At 41.4% G+C, this 12,228-nt stretch overlaps 1 protein-coding gene across 1 annotated transcript in view; it reads right to left on the bottom strand.

Annotated features, from left to right (window-relative positions):
- The window catches only part of LOC109878155 (calcipressin-2), a 46,031-nt gene extending 35,169 nt beyond the window's left edge, over positions 1-10,862 (bottom strand). Inside the window, exon 1 of the mRNA XM_031788424.1 lies at positions 10,507-10,862. Coding sequence (XP_031644284.1) covers positions 10,507-10,593 — 87 coding nt within the window. The 5' untranslated portion in view covers positions 10,594-10,862. The remainder of the gene's footprint in view (positions 1-10,506) is intronic.
- Positions 10,863-12,228: the final 1,366 nt, after the last annotated feature.

The following is a 12,228-nucleotide window of genomic DNA, read 5'->3' as shown; positions in this document are numbered from 1 at the left end:
GACGTTTTGACACATCCACATTGAATATACCATTGGTACGTGCTTGATAAATAGGCAAGAGACCAAAACAGGCATCAAAAAAAGATGTGGCTCCTCAAAGCTCTCCCCTGAGTTTCCAGGGCGGTAGGCAGAGGTACAAGTGACACAGACGGCTGCCATTGTTATGATGATAGGCTTGGGAACAGACAGGCAGACCACAAATGCTGATGGAAAGAAAGTAGGGTTCTACAGGCCTGGGATTTAGTCTGGAAGGATGGAGGTTTGCTGACAGAGGGAATATACAACAATTACCTTTTTCCATCCCGTCACTACGGTGAAAGAGAGAGAGCATGTGCACGTGATTTTATATACAGTGCCTTGCGAAAGTATTCGGCCCCCTTGAACTTTGCGACCTTTTGCCACATTGCAGGCTTCAAACATAAAGATATAAAACTGTATTTTTTTGTGAAGAATCAACAACAAGTGGGACACAATCATGAAGTGGAACGACATTTATTGGATATTTCAAACTTTTTTAACAAATCAAAAACTGAAAAATTGGGCGTGCAAAATTATTAAGCCCCCTTAAGTTAATACTTTGTAGCGCCACCTTTTGCTGCGATTACAGCTGTAAGTCGCTTGGGGTATGTCTCTATCAGTTTTGCACATTGAGAGACTGAAATTCTTTCCCATTCCTCCTTGCAAAACAGCTCGAGCTCAGTGAGGTTGGATGGAGAGCATTTGTGAACAGCAGTTTTCAGTTCTTTCCACAGATTCTCGATTGGATTCAGGTCTGGACTTTGACTTGGCCATTCTAACACCTGGATATGTTTATTTTTGAACCATTCCATTGCAGATTTTGCTTTATGTTTTGGATCATTGTCTTGTTGGAAGACAAATCTCCGTCCCAGTCTCAGGTCTTTTGCAGACTCCATCAGGTTTTCTTCCAGAATGGTCCTGTATTTGGCTCCATCCATCTTCCCATCAATTTTAACCATCTTCCCTGTCCCTGCTGAAGAAAAGCAGGCCCAAACCATGATGCTGCCACCACCATGTTTGACAGTGGGGATGGTGTGTTCAGGGTGATGAGCTGTGTTGCTTTTACGCCAAACATAACGTTTTGCATTGTTGCCAAAAAGTTCAATTTTGGTTTCATCTGACCAGAGCACCTTCTTCCACATGTTTGGTGTGTCTCCCAGGTGGCTTGTGGCAAACTTTAAACAACACTTTATATGGATATCTTTAAGAAATGGCTTTCTTCTTGCCACTCTTCCATAAAGGCCAGATTTGTGCAATATACAACTGATTGTTGTCCTATGGACAGAGTCTCCCACCTCAGCTGTAGATCTCTGCAGTTCATCCAGAGTGATCATGGGCCTCTTGGCTGCATCTCTGATCAGTCTTCTCCTTGTATGAGCTGAAAGTTTAGAGGGACGGCCAGGTCTTGGTAGATTTGCAGGGGTCTGATACTCCTTCCATTTCAATATTATCGCTGCACAGTGTTCCTTGGGATGTTTAAAGCTTGGGAAATCTTTTTGTATCCAAATCCGGCTTCAAACTATATCGGACCAGTATCTCGGACCTGCCTGGTGTGTTCCTTGTTCTTCATGATGCTCTCTGCGCTTTTAACGGACCTCTGAGACTATCACAGTGCAGGTGCATTTATACGGAGACTTGATTACACACAGGTGGATTGTATTTATCATCATTAGTCATTTAGGTCAACATTGGATCATTCAGAGATCCTCACTGAACTTCTGGAGAGAGTTTGCTGCACTGAAAGTAAAGGGGCTGAATAATTTTGCACGCCCAATTTGTCAGTTTTTGATTTGTTAAAAAAGTTTGAAATATCCAATAAATGTCGTTCCACTTCATGATTGTGTCCCACTTGTTGTTGATTCTTCACAAAAAAATAAAGATATAACTGTATGTTTGAAGCCTGAAATGTGGCAAAAGGTCGCAAAGTTCAAGGGGGCCGAATACTTTCGCAAGGCACTGTAATATATGTGGAGTGTGTTTGTGCATGTGTGTGAAGGTCACATAATGTGTTGTTTCTTTTTTTCACTTGTTTTATATTTTAGTCATTTAGCAGACACTCTTGTCCAGAGCAATCTACAGTAGTGAGTTCATACATTTTTATAGTGGTCCCTCGTGGGAATCAAACCCACAACCCTGGAGTTGCAAGCACCATGTTCTACCAACTGAGCCACACTATAAGGGGAAGTTATTTGTGACCCTCTGCCTGGATTCAGTCCTATGTAGCAACATTTTTTATGGTATTTTTTTACATTGGATAAAAGTAAAGACTAGAAAATAGTATATCATGCACTGCAGTTGAGGAACAATGTGAAAATAATTCTGCTTTGAAAGTTGATAAACTATAACCCCACTTTTGAGAAAATGGCCCTTGAATGGTCCGGTACACCTACTGCAGAGCTCTTCATTGTCTCCACCCATTCAGCATCGTTCACACCCTCTTAAATCTTATCCCCCCCCATCTCTTTAAGGATTCACATGTGAGGCCATATGCTAAACAGAGTAAGTAGTGTAGTTAACAAGACTAAAAGTAGTAGCCTATAAATAAGGTAAAAAAATACACTTTATCTAGTCCTTAGCATATATCCTAATCTGACTTTGGTGCAGGCCATGTTCTTCTTCACATTACCGTTTCTGGTAAACACACATAATATCAAATTCACATTCACAGGATACAGAAGGTGTAAACAGTACATTGAAATGGTTACTTTTATAGGAATCAATATCAAAAACAGAAAATGTCCAGAAAAAAATATTTGATAAACATTTTATCATTATTAGATGATGCTTACCCAGACATACTTATCTAAATTGATGAGTCATGTGAAAGAAATGCTATAACCATCCCCCAGCGACAGCTAGCTAAATGGATGGGTCATTATTGTCTAGACATGTACACATGTTCATGAAATACAATAGATGGCCATAATCACTCCCAGACACACCTGGCTAACTTGATGGTCATGTAATAATCTGGTAAAGTGGAGTCTTTTGTTTAGACATGTAGCTAGCTAGCTAGCTAAACAATGAACCGGAATAATCTCAACTCATACTACTACCAATACAAACATTGTCATAGCTGTAGTATGAATTGGCAGGTAGATCAAGCTAACCAACTAGGTTCAATGTTAGCTAACTAACATTAGGCTATAACTATCAATGCAAACTGTTTCTGATTTGAATAATATTACTACACAGATCATACATGTAATGTTAGCTAGCGAGCCAGCAAGCTAACGTTTGCTAGCTAACAGTACGCTTTAACTTGAAATGAAAACCACTTCCTGACAGAATTTGAAACGTATAATATCGGAAAATGTAGCTAGACTCTTACCCATGTAAATGGCTTCACGGCCATTGATCTCTGTTTTTTTTCAAGCTACATCTTGTTTGGCCAGCGTTGTGTCAAGTCACTCCGGGTCACACTGACCGTGGCGTGTGCAGAAAGTAGCCCATCACTACTTTTTCCAACTGATCGGTCGATAGCGCCTGCTAAATACAGGGCATCAATGTTGTTGAGAAAGTAGTAAAACTTTTGTAGTTCACGATGGCTAACGTTATATCTTTCAAAAACGCTGCGGTAGAAAGGACTATCAACACATACTGAGGAGCTCAGGTTATAGACAGAAGCATGCTACATGGCAGACTAATCCACACTCATCTCTTGGCATGTCCAGCCCATCCATTGTGTCAGTAAATCACGACTAGCGGAAAGGTTCCTGACTTTTTCCGTGGCTAAACCAACTAGGCTCGTAATGTAACAATGTTATTTGTATTTACAGATGGAATACAAGTTAGCTATTAAGGCACATGAAAGTGCACATGTTCCAGAATGCATTACTGCAACAAAAAAAAAGCATTTTGATTAAGAAAAAAGATGTTCAAATGCTTCTCCTGTATTTGTATTTATTAGGGATCCCCATTAGCTGCTGCCATATACAACATGTATAATACCACCATACAACAATATTACAATGTATGCGTGTGTCTGTACATTTGTGTGCGTCTCTTCACAGTCCCTGCTGTTCCACAAGGTATATTTTTACCTGTTTAAAAAAAATCTGATACTACTGCTTGCATCAGATACCTGATGTGGAAAAGAGTTCCATATAGAGTTCCATGCAGTAATGGCTCTATGTAGTACTGTGCGCCTCCCATAGTCTGTTCTGGACCTGCGGACTGTGAAGAGACCTCTAGTGCCATGTCTTGTGGGGTATGCATATGGGTGTCCGAGATGTGTGCTAGTAGTTTAAACAGACAGCTTGGTACATTCAGCTTGTCAACACTTCTTACAAAAACAAATAGTGATGACGTCAATCGCTCTTCCACTTTAGCCATGAGAGATTGACAAGCATATCATTAGTGTTAGATCTCCGTGTACTTTTAAGGGCCAGCCGTGCTGCCCTGTTCTGAGGCCAACTGCAATTTTCCTAAGTCCCTCTTTGTGGCACCTGACCACACTACTGAACAGTAGTCCAGGGGCGACAAAACTAGGGCCTGTAGGACCTGCCCTGTTGACAGTGCTGTCAAGAAGTTAGAGCAACACCTCATCATGGACATACTTCTCCCCATTGATACTGTTGTATCAATATGTTTTGACCATGACAGTTTACAATCCAGGGTTACTCCAAACAGTTTAGTCACCTCAACATGCTCATTACCACATTATTTATTACGAGATGTAGTTGAGGTTTAGGGTTTAGTGAATGATTTGTCCCAAATACAATGCTTTTAGTTTTGGAAATATTTAGGACTAACTTATACCTTGCCACCCATTCGGAAACTAACTGCAGCTCTTTGTTAAGTGTTGCAGTCATTTCAGTTGCTGTAGTAACTGACGTGTATCGTGTTGAGTCATCCACACTGGCATACACACTGGCTTTACTCAAAGTTGTTAGTAAGGGGCCTAAACAGTAAGGACCCTAAACAGCTACTCTGGGGAATTCATGATTCTACTTGGATTATGTTGGAGAGGCTTCCATTAAAGAACACCCTCTGTGTTCTGTTAAGACAAGTAAATCTTTATCCACAATATAGCAGGGGGTGTAAAGCCATAACACAACTTTTTCCAGCAGCAGACTATGATCGATAATGTCAAAAGCTGCACTGAAGTCTAACAAAGCATTTGTTTAAGTGCTGTGCTTGTTGAATGTCCTTCTCAATGAGAGTGTTGTTGTAATTTTGTTTACTATAAAATAGCATTGTATCTGGTCAAACCCTATTTTTTCCAGAAGTTTACTAAGGGTTGGTAACAGGCTGATTGGTCGGCTATTTGAGCCAGTAAAGGGGGCTTTACTATACCTGGGTAGCAGAATGACTTTTGCTTCCATCCAGGCATGAGTGCACACACTTTCTAATAGACTTAAATTGAAAAATAAGCAAATAAGAGTGTCAATATCGTCCGCTATTATCCTCAGTAATTTTCCACCCAGATTGTCATACCCCGGTGGCTTGTCATTGTTGATAGACAACAATCCTTTTTTCATTAACAATGTCTTCACTGTATTTCTGATCAATTTTATGTTATTTTAATGGACAAAAAAAATCTGCTTTTCTTTCAAAAAACAAGGACATTTTTAAGTGACCCCAAACGTTTGAACGGTAGTGTACATTTATATTTAGTTTATTTAGCAGACCCTTTTATCACACCATAGTGTCATCAGACCTTTGATACCATGAAAGTGAGCCACAAAATGTGAACTGCTATAAAAAAGAAAATGGTATAGAAATTACAGCTCTCGAAGGTATCTTGTTACAAAATACCGTGGAGTGTATTTCAGCCCAATGTAATTCAAGTTACAAAATACACAGAAGTCATTTAAATACATTGTAACAGAATTACTGCCCATCTGCATGTGTCTGTGTGTTTGTACTTTCTATGTTCATTTGTGTGCGCACGTGTGTGCATGTTTGTAAGTGTATATGCTGTCTAACATGTGAGAGAGCCTGTTCATGTAGCTCATTCCTGTGATCTTCACATTTAATCTGCTGATGTTGCTCTATATTCTCCAGGTAACAGTGTTACAAACCACCACACAGACTAATGCATCAGCTATCGCAAGTCCTATAGCAACTGCTAAGGCCAGCCATATACTTAAACTAACCCTGTAAGCACCCGTTAGCATCACTCGCATAAAAACACCGGGCACAGCACTAAATTAACTAGCGTGGTCCCAGATCTGTTTGCGATGGCATGACAATAACCATAGGAGTTGGCAATACAGCACAAACAGATCAGGGACCAGGTTATCAATTGGCATTACTAACCTAAAGCCACAGGTTCAGCCTATACTATTGAGAAAAGACCCAACCGGTCCTTCTGACTGACTAATCCTAGACCAGTGGCAATCGGAAAAACATAGTATAATCATCTCAAAACAGACTGCAAGCTAAAAGCTAGCTATGATCCAGGGGCATTATTGCATATTCCTCTACAAACACTGTTAGTAAAGGAATGTACATTAACGCCTGCCTGGACCAGAGCTAGATATACTCTTAGTAGGATATTGTAGGTAGCAATTCCTTAATATTTCATAGTCTGCATGGTAGAATCAGAACAGTCTCAGTTCTAGGTTGGCTATGAACCACACTTCCAGACTTCCACACTTCCAGATGGACAGCATAGTATCATACACAACCAGACACAACCAGACACTGTATCAGTATTAACCAGCAACAATATCATCACACACTGTCCCTGAATTCCTACACGGGCTCCTTGGCTCTAGCCAGCACCTCAACAAGATGGCCTACCCGGCTAACACATTTTCGTTCCCAGAACGTAACGGGAAAGTTGTTTTTCGAATTACCAAAGGAGAACCTTTAGGAAACGTTACAGGAATGTTTTGTGCTAGCCGTCTCAACATAAACTTGGATCTGAAGCCATTCTTCTGATGATTGTGATTTTGCTATTGTAAATGTTTGTAGGCTCATGTAGCCAAATTGTATCTATGATCGTACTCTACTCATTTATATTTTTTGTATGCTATTTTAATATATGAGAATTAACCAACGATATCAGGCCACACCCGGCCATGATTACAGACACCTGTGTGTGTTTTTTGACATATATTTAAATGAGTTGATGAAGACAGCTTGTCTGTCGAAATGTTGGACATAAATCATTTTGCATCTGAGCTCCTAGAGTGTGCGACTCGCCTTTATTTATTTTTTAAGTGTTCCACTCCGCTAGCCAGCACCTCGCCTAAATAGGTGTGCGTTTCTTTCGCCTCTAGATTGTGCTAGCTGGGTAACATTTATATCTCAGCTATAGCTTCAAACTCCATGCTATAATATTTATGTTACTTTAAATCAGTGGTCTCCAACCGAGTAAGTAAAGTGTTCCCATGAGACAAACTCTGCCTACCCGGCGGAACAGCAAATCTGTGACTAAATCGAGTGCACCTACTGCGCTGCCCAATCGGATAGCTCAAATCACCGTGGCTACAGAGCTTCCATGACCCTGGCCATAGCCAAGTTTAGGCTACTAGTCTACGTAATTTAATAACTTTTAAAACTATGACCACAGAGAGACTCAACGAATACAGCAAAGAGCTGCTGTTTTTATGTGTGAGTTCATGTTTAAGTTTATATTCAGCACTGTCACTGTTTTATTCAAAACACGCTTCTCCGTACTTCCGCTCGGGCTGAAGCTGCAATGAAAGAGTAGCCAAGTATCGACAGCCCTGCGTTGTATTGTTATTATTTGCAGCTCGTCATGACGATTTTAATATTAAGGAATATTTCACTTTCTCTGGTCATAGGAACAACATGATTTCGTGCATGAGGCAGATGCGGTGAGACTCGAGCTTCGCCATCAGGTGGAAGACGGCGTCCCCCCTCTCTGATCAGTCTCACCAGAGGAAAGGAATGAGAGAGCAGGGACCGTGAGAGGCGGTTGGGAAAAATAGTTTTGAACGGTCATCCAACTCGGAATTCCAAGTCGGAAACTCTGGCATCTTTCTAGAGCTCCGATTTTTCGACCTGAAGATCACCGACGTCGTGATTTGACCTTGTTGACATTCAGATGCAGGTGCAGTGCCTTGAAAAGTATTCATCCCCCTTGGCGTTTTTACTATTTTGTTGCATTACAACCTGTCATTTTAATTTATTTTTATTTGTATTTCATGTAATGGACGAAAAAAATAAGCAAACGCATTTGTTTTCCAAAAGGCATGTGGAAGACTCCACATACATATGGAAGGAGGTACTCTAGGCAAATGTAGCTTTTTGGCCATCAATGCTATATCTGGCGCAAACCCAACACCTCTCATCACCCCGAGAACACCATCCCCACAGTGAAGAATGGTGGTGGCAGCATCATCATGCTGTAGGGCCTGGGAAACTGGTCAGAATTGAAGGAATGATGGATGGTGCTAAATACAGGGAAATCCTTGAGGGAAACCTGTATTTGGTCTTCCAGAGATTTGACACTGGGACGGAGGTTCACCTTCCAGCAGGACAATGACCCTAAGAATACTGCTAAAGCAACACTCGAGTGCTTTAAGGGGAAACATTTAAATGTATTGGAATGGCCTAGTCAAAGCCCAGACCTCAATCCAATTGAGAATCTGTGGTATGATTTAAAGATTGCTGTACACCTGCGGAACCCATCCAACTTGAAGGAGCTGGAGCTGGAGAAGTTTGGGCAAAAATCCCAGTGGCTAGATGTGCCAAGTTTATAGAGACATACCCCAAGACACTTGCAGCTGTAATTTCTGCAAAAGGTGGCTCTACAAAGTATTGACTTTGGGGGGGTGAATAGTTATTTCACGCTCAAGTTTTGTTTTTTTGTCTTATTTCTTGTTTGTTTCACAATAAAGAAATATTTTGTGTCTTCAAAGTGGTAGGCATGTTGTGTAAATCAAATGATACAAACCCCCCCAAAATCCATTTTAATTCCAGGTTGTAAGGCAACAAAATAGGAAAAATGCCAAAGGGGATGAAAACTTTCGCAAGCCATTTCAATTCATGCTCCACAGTGACTCACTGTGATCTATTTTGTTATCAAAGCTCGAGTTTTGAAATATAATATGGTCTGATTAACAATATTGGCAGGCCAATCATATAGCCAATATGCTGTGATAATGTACTAGGCCTACTGCCCAAACCTCATTTCTACAAAACTGTTTGTGTGAGGTTAATGTAAAAAGTACGAATCTGAGCAGTAGATCTCAGCTTGCTTTTTGACTGCGAAAATTATCTTGACTCAGAAAGGTTGTTGACCACTGCTTTGGATGAATAAAGGTAGAGAGAAAGAACACACAGACAACAGATGAGGCCTCCTTGAATGATATTTGAAAACAATGAACCAAACCGCAAGCTGCCTGGGAGAGATGATCTCAATCAGTGTTCCCCAACCACGTGCATGCCCCGCTAATCTTTTCCCCCAAACCCCTGTCCTCTCGTGCCCAGACTGCCAGAAACACGGATTAGTCCTGTTCTTTGTGCCATCCTATTCCAACATGAGCCTGCGCGCGCTCCCCTGCATTGCATGATTTCACGAGCATCCCCAGGCAAAAGGTGGTAGTAGGGTTTTGGGAGTCAGTGAGGTGAAGAGTTAGGATATGTAGAGCTTAGGTTTGAATGTCAAAAAAATAAAGGTGCTTTGTTTTTGGAGTCGGAGATGTGTGTGTGTGAGTGTGTGCACGAGCACACATGCATAATGTCTGTGTTTATTGAGGCCATGGCAGAGCTACTGTTTACTTTTTCATAGCATAAGACCTCTGTTCAGACTACATAACTGTATTTAGGAAAGACTTAGTCGCCTAATACCTTGTTGTTCTTTCACGGCACGCGGTGTTCTCTGCAATGGACAATACAATTGCCAGCCTTGATCCACAATGAACCATTTGAACAACATATGTGCGGCATTTCAATTAATTATTAGCACTTTCTTATTCCAAGTCTACAACGTTTGGGCATATAAGTACCGACATCGTCTGCCCCGTGACGGTTGGATTCGATCGATGCGCTCCCTAAAGTAGCAGTCTAGCTATCTGGCGCCCCTGCAATGCTGAAAAAGGGAGGGTTGAGGGGGGTCCGACTCCGACACTGCGTCTAAAAGAAATCTGAATTTCGTTCAGCGCTCCTCCTCAAGTTCAATTCGATAACCCCCCCCCCCCCCCCCTTCGCATTTAACCATGTAACTTGCGTACCAAAACTGACCTGTGGTGAGATGTGGTCTGAAGCGCATACAGTGAAAAAAGTATAGGCTACTGCATGAGGTCCGCCCTCCCGTCCCCACTTCTGCAACCTCACAAACGTCAATCAATTATGACATCGAGGACAACTATGCGCATTCAAGACGTGCATCTTGACGAACTGCGGTTTCATTGATAAATATCCATGGTGAAAAGGTTACTCCGTAAAACGTCATCAAGACAGGCACTTTGGGCCATGCAGAAAATCCGGTCATGCGTAATTCGGAGCACAAAACGAAAAATATAATCAAAATATTGAACGTACGGTTTTATGAAACTGTTGGCCTACCTGCATTTTGTCGGACGTAAACACGTCGGTATCTACCTCGCAGGCGATAATGGTCACCATCTCCAGTTTCATATTTATAGATGGCATTCCCTTTCGTAGCTAATAAATAAATAAATAAAATATTTCGTTGGGTTCTTGTCTGCTTCAGAGAAAGTGCAGTCACAGCCTCGCAGGTGATTGTACACTCCAATGGGTTTGCTTCGGATGAAGTGGTGTCCTCGCAGTTTGGGTGCGCTATAGGAAGTGATGCTGCAGCTGTAAACTCTCACTCTCCTACACCGCTTCAATACAGAACGACCGTCAGAAGCGCTCGCGAGCGCACCAACCAGCGCGCGCTCAGGCACAACATTGACGTCATGCCTCATTTGTTCGTTTAGCGATGCTGTAGGGAGGAGGCACTGCAGCTTGTAGCCCACGGAGCGTTTCTAACTGCCTCCCTTTATTTATTTCTCCTTCTCGTTTAGCCAATGAACCTAACTGCGAAAATAACTCTGAAATGATGTATCCTAGGCCTACTTCTCCCAACAATAATAATCAGGACTGCCTATAAGCACAGTCCACAAAAAATAGCCTGGAATTGAATTTGATAATGTCTTGGTTCCATAGAATAGGCCTAGGCTACTTTCTCTCTGACATGGGACGCACCATGCTCAATCAAATGAAATAAGTCAGTTTGTGTTTACTCAAGTTCAAAGTGATATGCATGCTCATGTTATATACCCATCCTTTCCCACAACATGTGTAGTGACCCTATTGAATATGTATTTATGGGGTAGGCTGTCTGTATGCTTCAGTAGTCTTTTGTCATTATAATGTTCCCAATGCATTTGATCGTAAAGTGCCTGGTGCAAATACAGAACAATCCAGACAAATCCAGTATAGTCTGCTAATATGTTGTGGACCTTGCAGAGGCAGCCTTGTAGTACAATAACTTACCACAATTGTCATATCTCCCTTACTCATTATAATGATGCCATGTGACATGTGCATTCTCACTCAACTTCATCTGATTGACCCAAACTTCAGTATTGCATTACCTCACACTCCTCAACTCCAGCACCAGCTCTCAGTTTCATCATTCACTAGCTAAGAAAATAAAAGTTGTCATAAGCCATGATGAGTAGGCAATAGGCTGGAGGGAGTGGGCTGTCTGTCTGTGTGTCATGTAATTTACCACAGGGCACATTGTCCAGAGACAGACAACCATGCGAACCAGATATTATCCACTGTTAACTGGGGTGGCTCAATCTGGTTCTGACCGGCCTGAGGCTATGGCCCCGCTGTTAGTGTGAATTGACTAAGAAGCACTATGTTGCTAGAGTAGAATGGAATAGAATCGAATGGGATGGTGTTACACTTTTTGATTCATTATCATAGTACTACTTTCTATTAGTAATATCATGCAATTCTTATAAAATATGAGTAGATTGAGGATGTGCTCCCCTTTAGAGTTTTCTAACTAATTTCAAATGATCTCAGTCAGCATTTTCTAAACTCATCTTAAAATCTATTTGGAATAAAACCATCATCTACCCTCATTAATCCAGTGTTCTCAGAGGGGTTTATCCTCCTTGCAAATATATCTGTCAAATGAATATTTTTACTCTATGAATTGCAATTATATATATTTTGAGAGTGTCCTGGATATTCAACCGTCATTCCCCTCACCAGATCCTTGATTAATAGGGGACCTAAAACCCCTGGTCTAGGGGTTTTGTATGT

The sequence above is a fragment of the Oncorhynchus kisutch genome, linkage group LG14 (assembly GCF_002021735.2).
Source record: "Oncorhynchus kisutch isolate 150728-3 linkage group LG14, Okis_V2, whole genome shotgun sequence".
Classification (NCBI taxonomy): Eukaryota; Metazoa; Chordata; class Actinopteri; order Salmoniformes; family Salmonidae; genus Oncorhynchus; species Oncorhynchus kisutch.
This window is presented reverse-complemented; position numbering and strand designations above follow the sequence as displayed.